The 26163-nt window shown below is 42.3% G+C and overlaps 1 protein-coding gene across 1 annotated transcript in view; it reads right to left on the bottom strand.

Moving 5' to 3' along the window:
* Nucleotides 1-314: 314 nt before the first annotated feature.
* Nucleotides 315-26163, bottom strand: part of dot1l (DOT1-like histone H3K79 methyltransferase) — a 26241-nt gene continuing 392 nt past the window's right edge. The window contains 28 exon segments of the mRNA XM_054602458.1: nt 315-4654; nt 6948-7676; nt 7768-7841; nt 8140-8345; nt 8560-8684; nt 8687-9208; nt 9358-9400; nt 10076-10225; nt 10346-10436; nt 10550-10989; nt 11277-11402; nt 11628-11765; nt 12238-12339; nt 12508-12599; nt 12840-12953; nt 13085-13307; nt 13988-14086; nt 14184-14225; nt 15181-15287; nt 15370-15438; nt 16145-16224; nt 16581-16636; nt 16742-16804; nt 17114-17208; nt 18025-18253; nt 18667-18730; nt 19125-19199; nt 19307-19350. Coding sequence (XP_054458433.1) covers nt 4644-4654; nt 6948-7676; nt 7768-7841; nt 8140-8345; nt 8560-8684; nt 8687-9208; nt 9358-9400; nt 10076-10225; nt 10346-10436; nt 10550-10989; nt 11277-11402; nt 11628-11765; nt 12238-12339; nt 12508-12599; nt 12840-12953; nt 13085-13307; nt 13988-14086; nt 14184-14225; nt 15181-15287; nt 15370-15438; nt 16145-16224; nt 16581-16636; nt 16742-16804; nt 17114-17208; nt 18025-18253; nt 18667-18730; nt 19125-19199; nt 19307-19350 — 4209 coding nt within the window. The 3' untranslated portion in view covers nt 315-4643.

Here is a 26163-nt window from a genome sequence, read left to right as displayed (position 1 = left end):
TCATTTCTGTGAGGTATGTTACATGGAGGTCTGGCTATTTGTGGAAAAGCAAAAATGCAGCAGCACTCATTAAACTGAAATATTCAGTTCAATCAAATTTGATATAAAAACATATTTATACGGTGGAAATATTTAGCCGTTTTCAATATACAAATTAAAGGTTATTATGATGATCATAATCAGAGATGTGCTGTAAAAATTGTAATTTCAAAATAAAACAAATTTTTGGTCAAAACTATGATGAATGATATGAACTTCAGCAATCTTCTGTGAGAGTACACAATAATTGGATCACACATAAATGCCACTACACATGCAGAAATTAAATCAAATATTATATGAAACATTATTTATTAATAATCATAAAATGCAGGAGGGGAAAAAACAGGAATTCCATTTGTTTCATTATAACATCTTAGGATAAAAGCACCAACATCGAACAGTAACAAGTCATGAAAAACCCCAGGGCCTTTTGGAAAGTACGTTTGCCGTTATTGCACCTCAAACCTGCCCTGGCTTCACCGATCAGAGATCACTGAACGCGAACTGTAGGTCACGTGTGTCCTGTTTTGTTTTCATCCCACTAAATAATGGGGCGGAATCCCAACAAAAGCACAGTGAACCACCTCCTCGGAGACGCAAATCTAGACAAGAGGCATTCGTGAGATGAAGGAAGATGCTTGAAAGTCGTAGCCATTTCACAGCTTCCGGAGGTCAGACAGACTCGTAAAGCTTCATAAAGCTGGATTTCACTGGAGACGCTGGATGTATGCGACAGTTGAGAATGAATCTGAGGGGACCTGATTTTTGAATTTCACCTCGTAATACACATAATGAGAGGTCGACCTGGTCCTGAGTTGGATTAGAAAGGGACTTAATCATGCCACAAGATGGCGAATAAGTCTGTGACATGCAGTAGTTTTATATTTTTTAAGAAAATTGTTTACATCATTTCAAGCCATCTGGGAAGTTCCTGAGTTTAGACCTTTGGCAGGATTCAGAGTAAACGACCTCGACCGCAAAGCTCTCACAGATTATCAATAATGTACCAGGAAGGAGATCTGCATAGAAGCTTTAATTTAAATCATGCTTTTATATCAAAGGGCTTGAATAACAGCACCTCATCCCTTTGACTGATTACACAATTAGCTATAAAACTGGTGGAAATCTGTAATGACGATGAAGTTTTGTGACGTTCCCAACGACTATTCTCACTTGCACATACACCACGACGCCCTTCCAGATTAAGAGAAAATTTCCGTAGGTTAAACTGGACAGTCAGAAAAAAGCCGCCGGGCAAGCTCGTTTTGCAGAATATCAATCCATAAAACCACGCAGCACAACAGGAGGAGAGTAGTATTTATCAATAGCTGCAATTTTCCTTGTTTTAAGTGAAGGAGAGCACCGTGCTGTCTGTCTGACTAGTAGTATTAAAAGAAAAATGACAGTAATCTGGAGACACCATCAAAAGCATAACATGAAACTGCAATTGTATCAAACACCAAGAATAAGAAAACCAAAAACAGCATCGACAGTAATTACAAAAGACCTCTCAGTGCTGGTAACAAACGGACTACAGTCGCTAGGTATGTTCTAAAATAAAATGACTTTCTCGCAGGTGAGAAACACATTTGTGAGTGCACAGGACAGGAGTTTACAATAAAGCTTTGATTGTTAGTCTAATCTTCCCTTAGATATGCACCGGCAAGTGGGGGAAAAAAGCACACACGCACACACAAACAAAGCTTAAGTGTTTTCCCGCTATCAGAGGGAAAAAAAGGAAGCTTGGCTGCTCTCACTCCAAAAGTGATGCACACATTAACACCAGAGTTTTACATCAGTGTGTCTTTGCAAAGACACAGTATGCTCACATTACAAGGTAGGGCCTTGTCAGCAAGACGTCTAAAGACAGTGTGTGTGTGAGTGTGTGTGTGTGTGTGTGTGTGTGTGTGTATAAGAGGTTGACGCTTAGTTGTTTTATGCACCAGTGAAGATCTAGTTTGTTAGATCTGAACTTCCACAGTTTGGAAACAGAAGCACCATTTTTTCCTGTAGAATCTGTTTGATAAAAGAGAAATAAGAAACAAATGTGTGGAAGCATCTGATGAAAAGTGATGACAGTTCCAGTGATGGAGTCTAATTGTGTTCGAGCCACAGCACCGTTGTTTGTATGAGTTAAATGCAGATTTTTATTTTTTAGTCACGTACTGTTCGGCACCATCTGTTAAGGTCATGTGATGACAATGCTTCACTCTCATTGGCTTCAAGCCTCCTGTTTAACAGGCTGAGTTTAAAGTCACAATGCCAGCGCCAAAAACACCTATATTCTTTTATATATATATATATATATATATATACTTATTTATATATATAGACTGTATATAGATACATATTTTATATACCTTTCTGTTTATGGTGGATAGACTTACAAGGGGAAACAAAAAACGTATGTACAAAAACAGTGTGTCTTGTTCACTAAAAGAAAAGCAGCTCGCTTTGAGAGCAAAGCGGGATGACTTATGTTTAAAACTGTGGCGTGAGAAACACGAGGTCCTCATTCCTGTTAACTCAGACCGAGCTGTTGAAGAGTAGATTTATCGAAAGGTGGCGACACTAGGCATTTAAAAGAACCAGATAACAGCATATTAAATATGTGAAAGAAAATGCCAGAAAAAATGGCTTCATAAATGTCCCTGTGTACAGCACCAAGTATTTGATTTGTTATTGATATTTTCACTATCGAATAAATAAGATCAGTTACAGTCCTAATTTAGCACCATTGTTTTTCAGACTGTGAGTCAAGTACACACACTATTGCATTCTACAATGTCAACACATTTCAGGATAAAACAAAAGAAAAATAAATTGAAAGAGAAAAACAAATACCAAGGCAAATAGAGAGACGGACAGCATAAATATAATAATCTAAATTATACACAACTATACAGTCGGAGAATGAATCACATTCACAGTACGAACATTGTTTACAAAATAAAATAAAAATAATTACACAATTAAAAAAAAAGCAAACAAATAGGTGTGAAGAGAGTCCAGTAGTTTGTTGTGGTTATGGTTCGGAGTTCTCTCAGTGTGAGGATCTGCATGCATGTGTGTGTGTGTGTGTGTGTGTGTGTTTGTATCATCTATAATAAGCAGTGTAATTATACATACACATGCCCACGTTTTATGTCCTTAACATTTGACAGCAGAGATAAATACGAATAAGTTTGGATTAAGAAGAGCTTAAAACTTCCTGCTTTAAAAGTAAACCGGCTGCGTTCCCACATCGTAGTGTGTCTGACCCAACTGAGGAAGAGAAAAAAGTAAATAAATACAGAAAGTGGCTGATTATGTCCTCATAGCACCATTTCATTTAATGGATTTCATGTTTGTTTTGTTTTTAAATAAAAATGTACTCGACTCAGCACCATTGGCACCCGTTGAAATCTTGCTAATTCCCCATATTTTTCCAGATAAGGCCGACATCATAACGATGCTGTATTCAGCCTTCAAAAATACACTGACTTCCATATTGTTAAGTTAATTCATTAACAGAATTAAAATTGTGTAATGCCTGATTTCTGTCTAGTAAAAACACCAAATACTACCTTTTAGAAGTAAACTAATAATCTTTCACTGATATGTTTGACAGTTGATATTAGAAGAGAACCACTGAACCACACCTGAAGAATTATTTCCATAATGTGAACGAGCTGGTTTTGCTCAAGTTAGTAGCAAAGAAGGGAAATACAGGTTTTGGTGTGCCTAAAGGGAACAGCCAGAACAGCATTTTAAGATTGTTTTACCACTTTGCTTTTAAGTAAAGAGTCTTAAAATTAAGTAACCCACATTTTAATTTTAGTTAAACATGAAAATATTGTAAATCATCAACATAAGCAGAGCTTAAAGTGTGTCAACAAACCCTCCTTGCACATCTTCTGCTACATGAGTAACTGTATCTTACTATCCAGTGTGACGTTAGACCAGAAGTTCCTCATCTTGTTTCAGATTCACATGTTGCAACAAATATTGAATTTCACCCAAGAAAGAAAACAGAGATAAGAGAGCATTGCATGCAGAGAGGTTCAACCTGCATGACAGCTGAGCAGAGTTCAATGAACTGGTCTGTGTGTGCAAAAAAACATGCACTCATATGAAGTGAAACGTTGGATGGAACGTGATGAGGTTCAGATCAAAAATGACGGTCTGTGTGTTTCAATCTGTTATCAAATGTTACATTAAATCATTAAAACAGATTGTTTTGATAGTGACTAAGACAAAAAGAAACACTATCACACTATGTAGCACCTTTCATTTGAAGCAGACATCAGTTCATTCAGTGCTGAGCAGCAGCAAGTACTGACTTCCTTATTGTAAAAATCTTTAAACCAACATTTAAGCACCCGACACCTAAACATGACCAGTACCTATGAATTCTGCTCAATGCGACTATAGTGGTGGTTAGTGTGTGCGTGTGTGTGTGCGTGTGAGTGCGAGTGTGTGTATCCGATAGATCCCAGTACAGAAGCCGGTCTTGGAGGCGGTTGGGTAGTGCAGACGTTTTTGAAGCACCAGTGAGTGAGGAGAGTGCTTTAGTCCACACCTGGACATTTGCATAGTTTGTTTAATTTTTGAGGTAGTTTTCAACAGTTACCTGAAACGTCAAAGACAGAAAAAAAAGGTGTTGATCAGAAGTTGACACGTCAATAAATAATAAATAAGACAAAACGGCAAAAAATTCTGTCATTTTCAAAACAATCACCCATCACGGTTTTTAATACTTGAAGTCTAAAACCCAAGAATGGACTTACCTTGTTCAATCAGAACAACAGCTTGTGTGGAGCACAGGAAAAAACAGGTATCCTGTCTCTCTCACTCCCTACTAGTCTCTCTCTCTCTCATTCTCTCCCTCTTTCCACCTTCTGATTGCCCTCCCCCCTTTCCCCTCACCCCCAAACGCTATCTAGGTCGGGAGCCAGGGAGCTGGGAAGTCGTGTAGGTGCCATGCATGCCCTGAGTCCTCCACATACCACCACCACCACCTGAGCTGCCGGCCTGTGGTGGAGGAGGCAGCCGAGGGGAGTAGTGCACTGCGTATGGACGAGACGAGGAGGATGCTGACAGAGAGGAGGAGGAGAGGGAAGCAGCAGCAGCAGAGACAGAAGCAGAGGAGGCAGAGGTGGAGGAGGAGATGGAGAGAGAGAGGGATGACTGAGCTCTCTGGTGGTGGAGAGAGGAGTGGGACAGACGGGAGGAGTGGAGGGAGTCGGATCGAGACGACGGGTGGGCGTCAGAGTGCGTGGGTGCCGAGGAGGAGCTGCTGTGCAGGGGTGGAGGTGGGGGCAGGGTGAGCGCGGGTGGAGAGGGGCTGTGCAGGACCGACTGGGTGCGGCCGTGCTGGGCCTGGGACAGGGAGACGGGGAGGGGGGAGGACGCGGAGGCCAGGCGGGTGGAGGTCTGCTGGGGAGAGCTGTGCTGCTGGGTTTGGGAGGAGGAGGAGGAAGAGGAGAGACTGAGCAGAGAGCCGAGGCCTCCAGAGGTCGGCAGTGTCACCCCAAACTGATGGGAGGACACTGCGGGAACCACGTGGTGAAATATACCTGCAAAGCATACAGCAGAAATGGAAGGGGGGGGGAAGGGAGAGAGGAGACAGACAGAGGGGGGAGAGAGCAGACAAAAGTAGCAAAAGAGAGAGCGAGAAGGAGGGGGACAAAGAGAGAAGCAAGGACTGAGCCAGGGTTGTGCAGAGCGCCAAGCGAGTCTTAGACAAGCACACAGAAAGCAAACAGAGTCAGTCCACTGTGACTGTGGATAAACAAACCAGTCGGCCAATTAAGGATTACACTAAACTCTTCTTATTGTAGCTAAAATGATTTTTGGGTGGATTTTAGCTTCCGAGTGAAATGACTCTGACATACGACAGATACACCCACAGAAAATGACAATATAGTTATGTATTCATTATGTAAAACGTGTCGTTAATTCATGGTCAATCAGTTTCCAGTGGTTCAATTGTTTCTATACATCAACATTTTTGTTAAGCACACTCATTTTCCAAGGGTGTTTCCAACTGCAGCACTCAAACAGCACGTCTATGTCAAAGCGAGGCAGCTCAGTCAGTCAGTCAGTCAGTCAGTGGGGCTGCACAGTTAATCAAATATTAGTTGTGATCACAATTTTCACAATTAAATGAACGTGATCAACTGTGAGATTGACTTTCGAAAATCAAGCACCTGTATAGACTTAAACAGCCGGCCACCAGGGGGCGATCGAGGAGTTCTGGCTTCCATCATGCCGCTGAGAACGCACCCTTCACCCGCAGCCTGTGAAAAACTAAATGTTGCAGCTTCAGTCCAGAGTAGAAGAGTAATAAACTCTCTCTGTGGTTTAAAAAAATGCACTGAATTCAGGTGAGGAAGAAATGTATGTCTTCAGTTTTATTTAGATGCAATGGTTCTTTAATTAGCAGGAATGTAGCCCTGTATTACATAAAAGTCAAAGCAGTGCTCTGCTGATTTCATTTTGGGTTAAAATGAAGGAGATGCACTGTGATTAAGAACCTTGTCTTGTTTTGATGCAATGATTTGAACATTAGCTGGAATGCAACATAACATGAGTGAAAGCAGTGTTCTGTTTATTTAAATATCAATGTGCAAAAATCTATAAATCATTGGTACTCAATATTGAGCAAAACAATTAGTATAATTTTGGTCACAATAATGCAGCTCCATGAGTCGGTCAGTCAGTCAGTCAGTCAGTCAGTGAGGCAGACATACAGACAGAAGCGTTGGACCTCCACTTACCTGGCTCTATTAGCGGCTCATTCCCGTGGACTCTTACTATTCTTTATCAAGACGACCCCAGACTAAGACTATGACCTCACTACTGACAGCTCAACGATCCCGAGGTAAAACGTCACATGATCAGTTTGACATTACGATGCTCACCTCCAGCTGCTCCCCCTGCCAGCCCCGCACTGGAGAAGCTTCCCAGGGCAGAGTGTCCGTTGACGAGCCTCGGGGTCCCGCTCACCGTGGAGCCGCCTGTCTGGGCCCCGAACAAGGACTGCAAGACCGAGGCCCCTCCAAGTGGGAACTGCGACCCCAGGTACTGCCCCACAGAGGATCCCGTGGTCGAGGAAACTGCTACAGGACTGCCCCCCACCCTCCCGCTCAGAATGCCCCCACCACTGCTGGCAGCAGCGGATATGAAGAGGTTCTGACTGGCCATGCTGCTGTTCGTCTTCATCTCCCACTCTCGGGCGGCCTTCTGTTTCTGGAGGGCCTGGCGTTGGTCTGAACTGTTTCCACCCTGGGCGCCGCCTCCACCACCACCACCACCACCACCACCTCCACCTCCACCTCCACTGCTGCCCCCACCCCGGGGCCCTGCATCCTGACTGAGGAAGGGGTTGGGGTTCATGTAGCTGGACGACTCTCCGTCACTTCCTCTCCTAGCCTGCTGATGCTGTTGTTTGTGGTCAGAATCTGAGTCAGTGCCCCGGCCCGACCCCCCCATGCCGAAGGGAGAGCCCCCCTGTCTCAGGTCAGAGTTGGGCTGCTTGGGGTCAGAAATGGGTGAAAAGGTGGCTTTCCACTTGCTGTTAGAGGACAAGGAGGATGAAGAGGAGGCCTCGCTGCCTGTGCTGTTTCCACTGCTGCTACCAGACTTCCTGACTAGTGGAAGAAAGAGGAACGATGGGTTGGCATCAAGTAGCAGAAGTGCAAGATTAAGATTTTATTAAAAGTGACGTTTTCTGTTTCTCACCTCTTTCACCATCCCCGTGTCTACCAGGTCCATCTCTGCTCTCCAAGGATATAGTGGCAATTTTTCTTTCAATTCTAGAGAAAAACAAAGAACATTCAAAACAAACAAGTCACAAAAATGAGATGGAGCAACAGAGCTAAGGCAATGAAAACTCATGAAGTCATATTTTTATCACTAGCTTCAGATTAAAAGTAAGCAGAAAGCGAGGGAAATCTTTTAAATAGTCAACTGGTTGCCAAGCAACAACCTAGAAGACCTCATAAAAATGGAAAACACAGCCTGCAGCTGGAGTGGACACAAGCAAAGTAGAAAAGTATTGTACACTGTTGTTACTCTTATCTTCTAGTATTCATTTAATAATGACTTTAGTACCGTGAACTAGAGCTGTCGGCGGGGTATCCTGAGTCCTCGTCGTCAGAGCTGGGGGCAGAGGAGTAACGGCCCGTGCCGTTGAGCTCCAGGGGTCGCTCTCTCTTCAAGATGGGAGGCTGGTCCAGGTCAGGCCCGATGGGGCTGCGGCTTGATTGTTCTGGGGAGGAGATGGCCGAGATCTCCAGAGGCTGGTTGATGTTGTTCACCTGTTGGAGGAAAAAAGGACGGTCTATAAAACAGGTCTTAAATATTGTAAAGCCAATCTTCACAGAGAAATCCGTAAACCATTGTTCACAGACTCAGGTCATCAGATTGAAGGATTGAATTAAATCAGAAAAAGTTACAAAATCTAACCTTAAAAAATATAATTTCATTTCAGCTTCCTGTGAATTTTCTCTCTTCATGCCGTTGGTGACTCACCATTGAGTTAATGTTGAGTGGCGATCCCGAGGAGTGGTTGTTGGAGCCGATCCCGGGGAATGACCTCCTCTTTGGGGATCCGCTGGCTGTGACGGCCGCGGTGGAGCTGCGTTTCCTTCTCCCCGCTTGCGTCCCTCCTGAGAGCCGAGGCCGTGAGAGGAGTGAGAGGGGTGTGATGACGACACGTGTGTGGGCGCGTGCGTGTGCTGCGTGCCGGGGGACTGATGGTGGTGGTGGTGGTGGTGGTGGTGGTTTCCATGGTTACTGTGGTATCCCTGCCTGTTGTTGCCAGTGTGATGGTGGAGGCGTGATCCTCCGGCCACACTGCCTCCGCTGCCTGACGAAGAGGAAGACGAGGACGAAGAGGAGGAAGAAGAGAAGAACATTCTCCTCCGCAGTTCACTGTCCTGGGGCTCCGTGTCGGATTCACCTCCCTGGCGATCCTGGCCGTCTTCTGGAAGAATCCTTGGGGGTCCATCTGCGTACTGGAGCACCCCTCCAGTGCTGAGCGGTGGGCTCTGGATGGGGCCTCCTCTGCCCATTGGTCCCGTCAGAGGAGTGTTGGCGTGTGGTGGAGGTGATGAAGAAGCACCATTATGGTCCTCAGGGTGGGGACCTCCATTCATCAGCCCCGAGCTGGATGAATATCCTAAACAGAGACCAAGAAGTTCATGGTTTAAGATGAACAGGATAAAATAAGACACAAAATATAGAATGCACTTTATTAGCAATGAAGAAGCAACTGATCATATTTTGGTAAAACAGTGAATATAATATGTGACCAAGGATCATCCTTACCATTGATCTGACCCGACTGAGACACAGGACTCGGAGTACTCCTCTGAAAGTATGAATGCAGACCAGGGTTATTGTTATTATTATAAGCAGTGAACAATTTGTCATAAACTAAATCTAAACTAAATCAAACCCCGCGACCCTTAACTGGATCATAAACAAATGGATAAATCCAAATAATAAATAAAATGATACTGTCTGATCACAAAATGATTTTTTAAGCTATGATATATCAAACCGAATAAAGGCAACAAGACAAGAATTTCCATCATCTCTCGTGACATTGAACCAGAGAAATTGAAAGCGTTGATATTCCAGGAGATGGCGCAATGCTGCAATAGTTTCACAGTTTATACCTACTGGACAAGTACAACCTAAAAACATTGACTCCCTGAAAACTAGCTTAAACTAAATAAATAAGTATTGAAACTCATTAAAAATTTGAAAACTCATGTAATCTTGATGCAGACACGACATCACAATGTGAAATCCAAACAACCGATGTAAAAAAAATAGAACGCCGCCCCCCTAAAATGTCATAATCTTAAATCTGTGGCTACCCAGGTGAAACCACTGGAGTTTGATCCAACATAATTCTAACCTGTTCATCTTACTGTCAACACTTTTAAGTGTTGGGAACTTTTCATTTATAACATTAACACCAATGTAGGAGTACTTTATGATAGTACCCACATTACAGCACTACACTGAACGTACTCACCAGTCTCTCAACCCGGCTGGGCAGCACCACGCTCGCCAGAGGGATGCTGACTGGCAGTTTACTCGGGTGGACTGTGCTCAGGGGGATACTTATTGGAAGGCTTGTAATGCTGTTGTCCCCCTGAACAGACGGGCTCCTGTCCTTACCACCCTTTATGAGAGAACAAAGGGAAAATGAGTATTACAGACATAGAGCTGCAAGGAAGGTAAAAAAAACATTCACACATATCAACAGTGCAATTGCACAGACAGCGGAGAAGACAAAAATTACCCTCTCAAAACCTTTATTCTGGAGGTCTGATGCATTAGGAGAGGGGCAGTTCAGTTTGGCTCCAAGCGGTGAGCTCACACCTCCAAATTCCCTGAAAAAACAAACAGAAACTTAGTAATGTAGCTTCAACTCGTTAGCCGTTTGTTGCCTTGAAAATAAGAAGGTTCACCATTAAAAAACTGTGAGCTTTTAGTGTCAACCCACCTGTGTGTAGTCAGCCCCGGACCTCTCATGTGAGCAGAGGCAGTTGGGTCCTGGTTCAGGTGCCTCCGCAAGGCAATCTTGGCGGGGGAGAAGCGTGTGTAATCAGGAAGAGCGTAGGAGGAGCTCTGCTGCCTCTGCCGTGCGTCGGGGATGGTGGGTACGATCTCGTGGTCTGGAGAGATGGGCAGGTAGCGAGAAAGAATTTCCCCCTTGTGGTTGGCTCGGTCAAAACAGGGTGAGCTGATGCAATTGATAGACAGCTCTGTGCCGACACCATTCAGGACTGGGGCCGAGGACAGGCCGAGCTTAGAGGAGTCCATGTCGGTGGAAGAGCGGGACTCCAGGTTCTTTCTGTACGGGGAGCCGTCACAGGGGCTGTAGGACTTGAGCTGGAGCAGCTCCTGCTGCCTTTGGCTTTTCTCCAGCTCCACTATGCTGATCTACAAACACACACCAGGGGGAGCCATTACACCAGAAAACAGGCACTGTACAACAACGCTGACATTTCTAGGAAAATGTTTGTGACAGCAAATCATCAACTTCCTGAAAGCTACATTTTATTCAGTTAAGGTGACATGTCTTATTCTTTTGAAAATCTCTCAGAAGGATGGAAGAAAATGTCAGAGAACACACAGAAAGTATGGAGGAGTATACAAGAGGTGGAAGAGAGAGAGAGATATAAGCATTTGGTATTGAATCCAACGTATTGAGGAGGCGGACTGTGTACCTGCAGCTCCAAACAGTGTCTCTGTTTCTCAGAGATTTGTCTGCGCAGCGCCTGCTTCTCCTTCAACAAACTCTCCAGACACAAAGAGCCCCAATCTAGCTTTAGCTCCTCACATCGAGACTTCAGCTGGAAAAACAACAAACAAACACACTTGCTGTTATTCATTGGCTTGGAGAATGCTCAGGCAAAGTGTAATGTAATTTCACATTTGCTTGACTACAGCTTAACGGGGACTTCAACAACCATTACACAAATGAAAAAAGCAGTAAGAATGGTGACAGGTGTGAACCACTGGGGATGCTGCTGCTGTAGTAACAGGTTGGATCATAGCTTTAAGCCCTGAGGTCTCACCAGTAAAAGGCTGTGGTCTCTCAGCAAGGCCATGTCTCTCTCAAGCTGCTTGGTCTGCTCTTTCAGCTGCCGATTGTGGGCTGATATCTCCTTCTGGGCCTGCAGCAGGTCCTCCACAGTCAAGGCTTTCACTCCCAGCTGACCACCAAACACACAGACACACACACACACACACACAGCGCCATACATCAGCAAATGCAGACTTGAAGTTTCAACCAGAGGAACTTAGGGTTAAGTTAATACAAAGTACAACAAGACATTGTAGGAAAACACCCAAAGTGTGTTCTCCATCTTTCACATGCCACTTGTGTTTCACTGTCTGTTGAATCATGTTTATCTGGAAATGGGATATACGTGGACAGAGATAAAGCTATTCAGGTTGACCATCAAATAGTTGTATTCAAGCTGTAGTCTTAGTACACATGCTGTACTTTAAAATTAATGTTTATCCTGAATCGAATAAATTACCTGAAATCAAATTACCTAATAAGGATGGTTGAGAGACAAAAGTAACGGTGGAAAACTAATGTTTATATCATAAATAAGTAGAAATATTGTCTACTGTGTCCATAAAGCTGTGTAATGGAGAGAAATAAGTAGCAGTTCCCACCTCATCTAGTTTGGTCTGAAAGAGACCTTTGATCTTGTCCTTGTGAGACTGACAAACAGAGTGGAGCTGCTCCGCCTGCCCTGACAGGTCCCTGTGTTTTTGCTGGAGACAGAAAGATAAGAGGATTACAGGTGATAGGTCGGGCAAAATTGCAATAACATTAAGAGTTTTTTTTTTTGTTTGTTTTAGTTAGATGCCACTGAATGTGTGTTGGCAGGGATATTGCAGCAGTAGTAAATCAATAATGTCTGCAATGGCATTACTTATTACCTTCTCCTGTTCCAAAAGCTGCTGCAGGTTGGATCGGTACTGAGGAGTCTTCATGTGGGTCATAAACTGGAGGTATTGAACTTTGATGTTATCTGTGAAAGAGGGATAGGGACACAGAGGGAGCAAGAGAGCAAATAAAAAAAGAGATTCACATGCAGGCTTATACAACATCGGACCAGGCTTTGAGTCTCTGCTTCTGACCTCTCATTTGTAAATTCTGGTCCTATCACTGTTGCATTAACTTTTAATAGGGATCAAAATGTCTGGTATAATACGTACGACTACTCTGAACATGACAGATAAAATATGAATCATAGTCTTTATCGGCTCACCAAGCAGTTGTTGCAGACCAGGAGGAGTCGGGCTCAGAAGCAGTTGACTCGAGGGATAGTGCTGGACCTTGGGAGGTAGCTGGTAGAAGGGAGTCTGAGTCGGTCGGTATGCATCTGTACACACGAGAAGGATATTCACGTTAAACCGAGATTCTGAAGCCATACAGTGTGGATGTAAAGGTGGATTTGGTCATATCTGTAATATGAGGCGTATTCTGTGTGTGTTTGTGTGTGCGCCCTCTGACCCTGAGGGGGTGCTGCAGAAAGGGTCTTGGCATGCAGCAGATCCAATGCGCTCTGATTCTTCTTGTTTTTCTTCTCAGCGGCCGGGGCGGCTTTCTTGGGTCGACCACGTTTCTTGTTGTTCAACTTTCGCGCTTTGGGCAGGAGTCGGGCTCTTCGGGGTTTGGCCGTTGCCTTGACCACCGTCACCAAGCTGGGACGCTCGTCCTCACCGCAGGAGTCCTGCTGTAATACACATGGACGAATACACACACGGGTAAATATTCATACAGAGAGCACGGAGAGCTCGCTTTGCTGTGTTAAGTTGATTAATGCGTGTTTAAAACCAAGAAAGAAACATTTTAGGGACAAAATGGCACACAATATAGAAGAAGGTTATGCACTACATGGGTCAAAAAACAACATGCATGTGGACGCAGCTTTAAAAGCACCGGTGCATGTACTGTAACTCGATACAGGAAATATGTTGGCGCTGGAGTCTCTCACGAATGAGCAATGAACCTGAAATGCAAATGCAATTGACACTATTCACACGCCCTTTATCTCACACTGAAAAACTAATTTATAACTGTCAACGTTCTGAGGACACTGACGTGCTGTGGTAAGCACGCTGTCTCATTTCATGTAGGTCAACGTTATCTTGTTCAGGATGACAAGAAGTTATTTTACTGTACAGTTTTGGAGAAAATTAAAGGGGAAAGTCAGCTGGAATGACATAACATCGGCGGCAGTGCACAAAAATAAGGAAAAATACACTAAGAGGTGCTATAAAAATAATGTATGTAAAAGATACATGCAGTAGTACAAAAAGTGTTTTTAGATTGTGCACGCATATTTAACACCCATCTAACTGGTCCTATACATTGCTTCCCACATAAAGTCTTGTAAATCTGTTCATATCTTACCTTGTTTTGTTCTTGTTTAGTCTTTGTGGGCGTGGTGCTATTGCTTTTACTATCCTTCGTATCCTTCTGCTGACGTCGCCTAGCTGCCTCTTGCTCCTCCTGATATAAGATGGGACAAATTAATTGTTTGATACAGAAAATGTAGCGAGTTCAGTGACTCGTGTCAATACACTGAGGAAGAAGAAAAATCACTTACCCTGAGTTTAGGATTTTTGAGACTAGCAAAATAGTTTTCAAGCTGAAAAACAGGACAAAAAATAAATAAATATTAGATTATTGTATTCATTGCTGAAAATTCTACCCAAGTTCAAATAACTGTGGTGTTTACATCAACACTGGCTGTAAAATGAATAAAAAAATATCATTGTGAAGATGTTTCTATATCCCTTTACAGTCTGTACTCTGTACGTAAAATGTGGTTTTGAGTACCGTTAAAGACTGTCTCCTTACATCTAAACATACACTTGTGCCTCTTTTTAAAACAATGAATAAGACTTTATGGTTAATATTTTCACCCTGTGACGCGTTTTTTGAAAATATAATCAGTGGTGACTGGCTCTGCACCACCACTGATTGGAAGTTGACATTATAGTTGACATTATAATGCAAATTACTGACAAGTCATTGCTTTGATGCAGACACAAAACCTACATGTATGAGGTCAGCTAGCTGTTGGTTGTAGCGTTAGCAGTTTGTGCAAAATTCAACAGAAGCTTCTGACCAATCACCCTTTGACCCTGCCAGTTCTTTGTGGTTGATTTGCCTTTACTACTCACTGACATTTGCTTAACTATCAAAACCATTCCTCTAAATTAAACAGTAAAAAAGCCAAATACATATTGAACAAGAGAGTCACTTGCACTTTTTGGGCAGCCTGCCAGCTCTCTCACTGGGGTTCCCACTGATAACAGAGTGGTTGCGTTAACCAGTTACCAGAGTGACACACACATCAGTGTTATCTCATGCACCCGTTTTACCCTCTGTCCTCAGATGACCTACTCCTGGGACTGAATACTCATTAAGACAATACCAGTTGATGTTATGTCTCTCTCTGGAGTTCAGGTTACTCTTTGACTGTAATATATAATGTGTTTGTAGTGCTTCAGGAGTCATTTAGTGTTTTATTGGATTGTCAAGGTCTCCTCTAGTAAACATTCTAGTCTCTGCACTCATCAAAGATCTTCAGTACTTACTATGGTGCGGTCTATGGTATGCAGGTAATAGGAAACTGGCTTTCCAGTCCAGGACACGGAGCCCCTCAGTGGAGAAAGCTCCACCACACGCATTATTGTGCCGATATCTGAAGGACAGAAAGGGGGGGAAAAAATGTCAGATACACGTTGGACGTTGAAACATACTTTTCCACTAATTGTGGTACTTACCACTCAAGTTTCGACTGTTTATTCTAAAATTTAAAGGTGCAAAAGGTTTGGAGGATACAATTTTTCCACCTGTGGAAATAAAAAAAATAAATACATTTTCTTCAGATGAATTATAGATGCTGTAGTGGACACATAGTAGCTCCTATGGCAAACAAAGATCAAACAAAATCACTTCCCCCCTTATTTAGAGCCAGTAATCCATAGAAACATTCAGCATATCATCAGCCATTGTTATGTAATCACCAATAAATACCAGTGAGCCAAGGCATCTCTCCCAGTGCTAACCAATAGGAGGCCTTAACATTTTTTTATATTGAGTAAAAGTTGTCATAAAAAAGGCTGTTAGCATCTGCTATTAAACGCCTTATTTGTCAACTTCAGATCAGATTACTCCCTAAACCCATTAAATGTCTAAATTTGTTGTGGCTCATCAACCATCTGCTCTTCCATACAACTCATTTAATGACAAATCAACACATAGCTCACTGTGGAGGTTAAAGGATTAGTGGAATAAGAATTCCATATTTATATTTCATTGTATTGCTTAAGTAAAGCCAAATCAACTCCATTGTTATACACTGCTCTTATGGTTGACAGAATCCATTGTCAGCAGTATATTACCAAGATTTCCCTTTAAAAATCTATCCGTGTTTACGTGTTTGTTAATATACCGCGACCCGGAATACTTTGGCTACCCACACAATAATAATAATAATAATAATAATAAAAAAGTAATGATAAAAAAATATATATTTTGCAGTTGAAAAATACTAACCTTCCTTCATATTAGCAAAGCGCTCCTTCAGCTGGTGATCTACCTCTGGACCAAAGGCAAAGTTATTCACAAAAATAATACTGCAAGACAGACGGAAAGAGAAATATTTTAGTTTAACAGTTGGAAGTAAATAAGATGCATATTTTGGCAAAGTTCTGCAGACACATTTATTAAAGAATTGCTAACTTTCCTCTAAATCTCTAATAAAGAAGCCCTGCATATGATACTGTTTATTTAGATAACTTGTCCTCTGTAAGTATATAAGTTTCATAATGGTATCTTTTATTACGGGATTAAACCTTTGTATTACAATGTACAATGGTTTCTGTCTCCTAGTCCCTCAGTGTATAAATTAAGCTTATAAATGGTCTTATTGGAAAATGGAATGGAAATTGCTTCTTTCAGACAGTTTCGGTGGTCCGGTTTGATTTAACACCTTGTGTTGGCGATCCTTTCTTTCCATTCTTCAGACAGAAAGTCACCTCTCTCAAGCTGAAAGAAACAAAAGGAGAGTCAGGGTAGAAATCTTAACAACCGTGGATCTTAAGAATAATATTTAAAAGTTATTTAAAATATGTATCATAATAGTTAACTTACTGTGTACTCCCCATGTTTTTTCCCGTACCATCTCATCCACTTTTTAAACTCTTTATCCATGCTCTGAGAGAGAGAATGTGAATATTAATATCCATACAAAATGCTTCTGCGATGTGTTGCTACAGCATTATGATGAGAAGTTGAAATGTGAACCGGAGAAATCCACTTTGAAGAGTGATTGGACACAAAGACACCACACAGCGGAAAAAACTTCCGACTTCTCTGTGTATTAGCCAGCAGTGATTTGCACTGCGTCATTTCACTACAATGACTGAAGAAGCTGTGATATTTTGACACAGCGATGTGGTCTCCCTTTTCTCTGCTCTCCTTGTGAAATACCCCTCCGGTCCTGCGGGAGATTTATGTGGTTACCTCTGCATAGGTAGCTGGAATGTCTGCTTTCTCTACACCGTAGTAGTGTTTACAGTTGGTCGCTGCCGCAACCTGCAGCACTACCTGCCCCACTCCTGCAAATAGAAAACAATAGGTTTAAGACTTACACCAAACAGACAAAGACACCTAAGCTGGCCATGAGCCACCGTGTTATTAACTTAATGGGTAGCTTGGGTATTTCTCAACCTGGACCCTATTTTGTGTCCAAGTGACTGATGAAATCAGTCAAGTATTGAGCAAACACGCTGCAGACGCCAGCCACTAAACGGGCTGCCATGTAATCATATTGCACAATCCTTAAGACAACACTAAGCTACGCTTTCTGTAGTACAACACAACCAACTCTGACAACATTGGCACACCTCTCTGCAACCCTTATTCCCTTTTCTACCGCTGTCATCCAGCAACAAGTCGCATGAAACAATAAACAGACTGGTTTAAAAAAAAGTACAGATAATCTATTTATTTCTTGGTAGAGTCCTTTACTTCATTTTTCCCGAATATTATCATAACAGTCGGAGCCTTTCAGTTGCAAAAACAAAGACTTTTAGTGGAGTTACAACAAGCGTTCTCTGCAGCGTTCTCGTTCAATACTGGAGCAATTTCAAAAATGTGTCACTGAGACACGAAAAAAATCGGAAAGTAGGGCTCAGGTTGAAAAATACCAAAATTACTCATGAACAAAAATGTTGATAATTATTTTTTCTTCCACCAACGCTGGCATCCTGACCTACTCCCACAACTCTAAACAACTTCATTGTACTTATTAATATTTGTTTATAAAAAAAAAATGCTCCCGCTACATAATAAGTAAACGACCAATCTATTAACAACCTATTTAAAAAGGTCTGGGGATACACTTCTACGTCCCAAAATAACAGCGGACTAACCGCTGCCGAGGTCAACAAAGGTGTCATCTTCCATCATTTCCATCTCGTCGATGATCTGAGCCACCAGGTCGAAAGAGGTCTCTCCGTACACCTCGGGGGAGAAAGGCTCATAGTTGTTCAGCTTCTCCGGGTCGGTGACTGAGTGGTTGTACACCTGCTGAAGGATGTGTCTCAGCAGCCCGTTGGAAGGACGCTTATTCAGCTTCATGGGCTGGGTGGTCCCTTTCCACTATATGGTGGGGTTAGATGTTTATTCACACAAAAGCAAAACACACAGCCCCTCCCCACATCAGGGTGCAGGTATTATCCAGTGGTGCTTGCCTTTCAAAGAGAAGGACAAAACAACACAATAATTATGTTGTTGTATAATAATGTTTTTAGGAAACTAATGATGATTTCAGAATAAAATCCACTAATAAACATAATAATGATATAACGATATAGCAACAGCACTTGTGAAACATCTTGGTTAATAACTACATTATCATTAATAAATCAATACCTATAGATACATATATTTAACATTATTCTTGTAAGTGTAAGGTCATGGGTAGCATTGATTCACAAACACTGTGATAGACTCACAGGACACATTCACTCCACCTACAGAGCACTACAAACCCTCCACACATACGGACTCACCAGCTGGTGAATGCTGTCGATGGCCCTGTTGTACTTGTCACAAAGTCTCTGCATACTCTCGAAGCTGTGAGAATAACAAGACACAAAATGAATAATCATTTAGTACAAGATGAAATCCAACTTCCCAGCCCAACCCCTATTTTACTGTTGACAGTTTTCAACATTATATACATTTTCATCTTGATGTAACTCTGAAAAACCTCAACTAAAATATTTGTGTCAATGGTGACATAGATATTTAATGTTACTGACACGTTAATATATTTTTTTCCCCAGAGAAAAGCAACCATGGACAAAATAGAAAAGAAAGACTGTTTTATCAGCAGTGAGACAGACCAAATGAAAGTATTGAAAGTGTAATATTGAACCAAGAATCTTAGTAGTTTCTAAAGTCCTTTTGTGTTTTTTTTTTTCATTGTCACAGCAAAACAAAATTCATTTGGTGACCCTCGGCTCACCTCTTGGTGTCGTAGTCAATAAGTACGTAGTTTTCCATTGCCAGCTTGAGGTCGGGGATCTCCTCACACACCCACCTAGAGAATGCACACACACACATGTAGTCGTCACTAGATCGCACACCCGACACGGTCACTTACAGTCACTTGTGGGAGTTGAGTCAGAGTGAGGAAATGACACTTACCGAATGGTCTCGATGATTTCATGAGCAGCATCATGGTGTTTATCCTGAAACCAGAAAGAGGTAACAAAATGATAAATACCTCTCAATGTGATCCATTAAATTCAACAGCACCATAAACTACAGCTTCCAAAATGACTATTAAGTTTAATCATCAACTCTCCAAAAACAGTCTGAACATTATAGCCTTCATGACTCTGGCGTTTATTGCAGGACTGTGTTATTACACTGGACTGGTTAAAGCTCGGTGCACCTAATTAAACTGGCAACTGAGCGTAGAAATCCCCAAACAGTGTAGAAAACTCCATAAACCAGGTGGCACAATAATGAGTGGATATAAATTATACATATAGTAAAAACACAGGCACCCTCACTGAAATAACTGAATTCCAGCTTCATGTTAACACATTGCAATAAACTCTATAAATATACCGTATTTTCCGCACTATAAGGCGCACTTAAAAGCCTTTAATTTTCTCAAAAAACGACAGTGCGCCTTATAATCCGGAGCGCCTTATATATGGATTAATTCTGGTTGTGCTTACTGACCCCGAAGCGATTTTGTGTGGTACACGGCGCTCTGTCAAAATGTTTTAGTACGACTTTGGTAAACTACAAAGCCGCACCGCTTGCAGCATCACGGCCACCGTAGTCAGGAGCGTCGCGGAGTAATACACACTGTGCTTCACCATAATATTACAGTGTGTGTGTGTATAAGGACCCCAAAATGGCTCCTGTCAAGAGACACGCTTACGACGCGGACTTCAAACTCAAGGCTGTCAGTCACGCAGGAGAACATGGGAATAGAGCAGCTGCGAGAGAATTCAACATTAATGAATCAATGGTACGGAAGTGGAGGAAGCAAGAAGATGACCAGCGCCAAGTAAAGAAGACCACACAGAGTTTCCGAGGGAACAAAGCGAGATGGCCACAGTTAGAGGACAACATTGAACAGTGGGTTATTGAACAGAGAGCAGCAGGTAGAAGCAGAATTTGAGGGATTTGTGAACGAGGAATGAACTGAAAAAGTGAGTGTATTGTGTTGTATTTTACGTGTTATAACTGAACAATGTTGAGAGTTTGACTGACTGACTGTTTTGTTTCGCTTAATGCGCCTTATAGTTCGGTGCGCCTTATATATGAAAAAAGATCGAAAATAGACCATTCATTGACAGTGCGCCTATAGTGCGGAAAATACGGTAATGTCTGATTCGACCTCTCGCGGCGTTAACGGCTCACGGACACAACAGCCAGAGATACAACAGTGAGCACAAACGTCACCGAATTCTGTTTAGACTATTCAGGAACTCAATGTTTACAACACAGACACTCTGGAATTTGCATGTGACGATGTTAGTCCCCATTGTATCCACTTCATTGTGGTGAGAGCAGCTTTAAAAACTTGACTTCACTGTATAAAATGACCTGTTTTGACCTCTGGGATAGTCACAGCCTCATAGAACCACAAACTTAGACCTTGGACATGAAGAGGACGTATGGCTTTTTCCATGTATCTTCAGAGTATGGGGATTTGTGAGGAATTTTCAGAACATACAGTACCAGTCAGAAGTTTGGACACACCTTCTCATTCAAATTCAATTCAAAGTAGTTGAATGAGAAGGTGTGTCCAAACGTTTGACTGGTACTGTAGATGCTAGCCATCCAATCGTAGGTAAATGCAATATATCAAAAAGGTTTTGTTACAAAATCACAGCATGGATTTTTCTATGGCGTTCCTCAAGATCTTGTTGTCTTAATCTAGTATTTGGAAGACCAACTCTGTGTAACCAATGGTTAGGGTTAGGGTTAAGGTTATTAGCCATAATTGTACTTAGCCCTTATACACTTTCAACATCTGAATAGGTGTCTACCATAACACAATGTTTATTAAACATTTATAACTAGAAAAACTTGACACACAGTGCTGAGCTAAACTGAGTATCTCATATCAATCTTCAGGTTCCAAGCTTCCATATGATATATTTGACGTTGATGTGGCATATATTGTTGACATGCAATCTACCCCTAAAGGCCCCCACCCCCTCCTTAAACAGACCAAAATGGTTTATGGTATGAGGGGGGAGGGGAAGAGGTTAATCTGAAGTTGAACCCACCTCCTAGTTTTGACTTTAGCTCTCATTACATCCGGAAACGTCAGGAAATTGGTTCAGTTAATTCAAGTTAATCTGATTCAAAAAGGAACTTGAGTCTAGATCAAAACTTAATGAAATAAGATGAGATTGTAATTCTATTGATCCCATGCAGGGAGTCTATAGTTAGTCATCTTAGCTGGAGTGTGCTCAGCAGCTCTGTGGGAGGAATAGGACTCGAGTTACACCCAGAGCGCAGCCAGCCTGAGCATGTTGCCTTAGCTGACCCACTGACCCACTTTCTGTCTCCGGCTCCAGCGCACTGCCAAGAAGAGCCTCTGGTGGAGGGAAAGAAAAAGAGGGGGACGCTAGAGAGGGGGAGAAATCAGAGGGTAAAAGGGAAAGAAAGTGAAAGTGAGAAGAGCTAGAAAGTGGTGAAAGTGAAGGAGGGGGTGGAGACAGAGAGAGGAGGGAGAGCCTGGTATTCATCAGCTGTTCGAGGGCCCTGGCACAGCAACCGCAGCTAACAGCTCACAGCCTAGAGCTCCTGGCTTCCCGCTCAATATTCCCCGCCACTACTACGCAAACTTCCGCCCAAAGCTGAAAACATGCATGCGCACAAACTCAAATATGCATGGTAACACAGGAAGTCTACTGCTATTTCTGTCACCACAGCGTCTCGGCAACGTCTATATTGTCAAGCTAGCTGATGTTGCTAACAAGCAGCACGACCTATAAGTCTTCTTCTGCCGATTTAACACCCTGTGTTCCACTAAAACATGGAAGGTGTACAAGGTGTGCGAGTGTATGAAAGAGACTCTGTGAGTGGGCGTCTGAGATGCTGAAGTGGGGGAGGTCACCTGCTCACACAAAGACGGCACACAGCAACCACCAGCACAGAGCTGCTGCTAAAAATAAACAGTCTGAGAGCGAGTCAGACAAAAAAGAACAAGAGACCCTCCTTCCTCTCTCTCTCTCTCTCTCCGCTTTGGGTATACTGACGCATGTACGACTCCTCCTTTCCTCAACACCTCTTCAGTCAAATGTCTCCTTACATCCGTGTGTCACAATGCTGGGTGTAGGGGTTTTACGCCACACATTGCTCCATTACATGCAGCAGCCTACTAGAGCAAATGACTAAGACAGGCGTGTCGCTTACACCCTTGTACTACTCCTACTAACCACGGAAGACAAATTATTTCAAACTAACACAGCATCTGTATCTAAAAAACAAGACACCTGTGCTGGCTTTCTTTTGTGAAAAAACAACAATGTGTGTTCACAAATGGATGACTACCAGAATACTGCTATCCAGAGGAGCTGCCTTGACAAGTAATTGACAGTAATTGCAGCCTTATGAATAACGATCACAGGTGAGAACCAAACCAAAGACGTTCAGCAGGACTTGAGCAGCAGTATGTTTTTTTAAATGCTATGTAGGGCCGGTTAGTGCCCACACCCAGAACCAGATGGATAAGAGCTGCACCCCACCAGAAGTGCTCTTCATATGGAAGCATTTAAAGATGCACAGATGTGGGGATTTAGTGAGAGACGGGGAGAAACACAGAGCGAATGAAAGTATTTTTATGGGCTTCATTCTGGGGGCTGGGTTGCAGTAAAAGCACGCCTTATATTGCAACAGCCATGTACCAGAGCCATGGTGTGTGTATCACAACACACACAGCACTGTGTTCATGCTCTGTGGGTGAGATCAGCGATCTCGACACTCTGTGGGAGCGAAGAATGAATCTAGACGGAGCGCGCTCTGTTATTACCAGCAAGCAGTTTAAACGTGACTGGGAAAACACACACACACACACACACACACACACTGGCATGTGTTTTTGAATTCTATTAATACAGCATTGCTGAAGAGAGGCAGTCTCTGCTGTCCTCCCTGTAGAGTTGACCATATGGACATGAGAGGATGGGAGAAGGGAGAGGAAGTCTTTCCTGCTTTGAAAACAGGAGGAGTGCACCGCCACATGAATAGGCTCCATATTGCTGAACTCCACATGCGGGACTGTCAGCTGTTTCTAATTCAGTGTAGGACAGCTAGTCCCAGTATAAATAGATATCCTGCTGATCAACAGTATACATTCCTCACATGCTCGCTCTTGTGTTTTTAACTTAGACACCATAACATAAGGAACAGGGTGAGGCAATAAATTCAGGAGGCAGGAACTGTTGGCGTTATCAGATTGTGGCGTGGTGTAAAAGGGAGAGTCCACTGTCAAGCCAAAGCAACGGGGAGCGGCTGATTACATCAACAAGCAACTCTGACTCAGTGACACGAAACCCATTCAGTACATATTTCGAATAACAACAAACAAACAAGTAGCTGGAATTGAAATAACCAGACTGCTAGGCTAGGTATAGTGTGGGTGGAGATGAGACATACAGAAAGACCCCACTCACACATTCTGAGAAATGTCCGCTGACTGTGTCACCGCAATTACTATAAATGAGAAAGCGAACTATACACTACTGAAAATCACCTCAGAATTTGCAAAAAGCTTCCTTTTCCGTTTGTCTTCTTCAATGAGTCAACTGCAACCAGCCACTGACGTGCAGAAAATCATTGTGTGTGGAAATACAACCACAGTACATGTAAGAGAAAAGAAGGATCAGGCTAGTACTGACAGAGCAGGGACTAAATGAATGTGAAAAGCTCAAACGAAAAAACACAACCAGCTGGTCTTACGTGATCTCACACACACACACGGCACTCGAGGAATGCCATGACACATTCACCTGAGAAACTGAGCTCACAGTAGAATTATAATTATGAAAATAGGGATAGTAATGTGATTAATAATAATAATCGAAGTAGCAGTGGGTGTCAGTCGACTCATAGTAGGAGGCACGACTAACGTCCAGGTACCACAACGATTCATGGAAACCTGCAGAGCGAGAAAGCAAAAAGGGCTTCAGGGTGGAAGTAAAGCTAAAATGCTTAATGGTACAGGTAATAGTAATAGTAATGTGACTAGTAATAATACTGGTGGTAGCAGTCGGTGTCAGCAGGGCCGTAGCAGGATGCACGACCACTTCAGGCAAACACATCTTGCAGAATAATCTCCACATTGTTATAAGTCATAAGTCCTCTGTAATAGTTTTGTTGTATCCCATGGCAACATTAGATTTAAGCAGAGAAAAAGGGGGATTTGACCTACTGACTTAGGTTTACTAAGCTTGCATGTGTTTTAGTAAAAACATGACACTTTGTGCAAAAACTGAGCTCACAGAAACACATCTTGCAGAATAATCTCCATATTGTTAAATACAAGTCCTCTGTAATAGTTTATTTGTATTCCCATGGCAACATTAGATCTAAGCAGATGAAAAAGGGGGATTTGACCTATTAACGCTTGCATGTGTTTCAGTAAAAACATGACACTTTGTGCAAAAACTATGCCCACAGAAACACATCTTGCAGAACAATCTCCATATTGTTATAAATCATAAATCCTCTGTAATAGCTTTGTTGTATCCCATGGCAACATTAGATCTAAGCAGATGAAAAAGAGGGATTTGACCTATTAACGCTTGCATGTAGTAAAAACATGACACTTTGCATGTGTTTCAGTAAAAACATGACACTTTGTGCAAAAACTATGCCCACAGAAACACACAGAAAAACTATGCCCACAGATATCTTGCAGAATAAATAAATCATAAGTCCTCTGTAATAGTTTCTTTGTATTCCCATGGCAACATCAGATCTAAGCAGAAGAAAAAGGGGGATTTGAACTATTAACGCTTGCATGTGTTTCAGTAAAAACATGACACTTTGTGCAAAAACTATGCCCACAGAAACACATCTTGCAGAATAATCTCCACATTGTTATAAATCATAAATCCTCTGTAATAGTTTCTTTGTATTCCCATGGCAACATTAGATCTAAGCAGATGAAAAAGAGGGATTTGACCTATTAACGCTTGCATGTGTTTCAGTAAAAACATGACACTTTGTGCAAAAACTGAGCTCACAGAAACACATCTTGCAGAACAATCTCCATATTGTTATAAATCATAAATCCTCTGTAATAGTTTCTTTGTATCCCATGGCAGCATCAGATCTAAGCAGATGAAAAAGGGGGATTTGACCTAATAACTTAGGTTTACTAAGCTTGCATGTATTTCAGTAAAAACATGACACTTTGTGCAAAAACTATGCCCACAGAAACACATCTTGCAGAATAATCTCCACATTGTTATAAGTCCTCTGTAATAGTTTCTTTGTATTCCCATGGCAACATTAGATCTAAGCAGATGAAAAAGAGGGATTTGACCCATTAACGCTTGCATGTGTTTCAGTAAAAACATGACACTTTGTGCAAAAACTGAGCTCACAGAGTTCACAGAAACACATCTTGCAGAACAATCTCCATATTGTTATAAATCATAAATCCTCTGTAATAGCTTTGTTGTATCCGATGGCAGCATTAGATCTAAGCAGATGAAAAAGAGGGATTTGACCTACTAACGCTTGCATGTGACACTTTATGCACAAGTCAGGGTGAGACTGCCATCATGTTAAGAGGCTGCAGCTTCAAAACATCTCTCTGCTGGGGTGTCAATGTCTGGCTTGGTTGCTGACGTGCACCTTAAGCTATATGTTTACATAATTTAGCAACAAGCATTTGTGTAAACAACAAGCTGAAGGTGTGATCGTCCACGTCTGTCCACGTCCGACACCAGTGTGACCCCTCTGATTCACGCCGTGGCTCCTCCAGCTAGCACTGAAGCTAACGTTAGCTAACAAAG

The sequence above is a fragment of the Anoplopoma fimbria genome, chromosome 8 (genome assembly GCF_027596085.1).
Source record: "Anoplopoma fimbria isolate UVic2021 breed Golden Eagle Sablefish chromosome 8, Afim_UVic_2022, whole genome shotgun sequence".
In the NCBI taxonomy this organism is placed as follows: Eukaryota; Metazoa; Chordata; class Actinopteri; order Perciformes; family Anoplopomatidae; genus Anoplopoma; species Anoplopoma fimbria.
The sequence above is the reverse complement of the archived record's forward strand: the minus strand, read 5'-3'. Positions and strand labels throughout refer to the sequence as shown.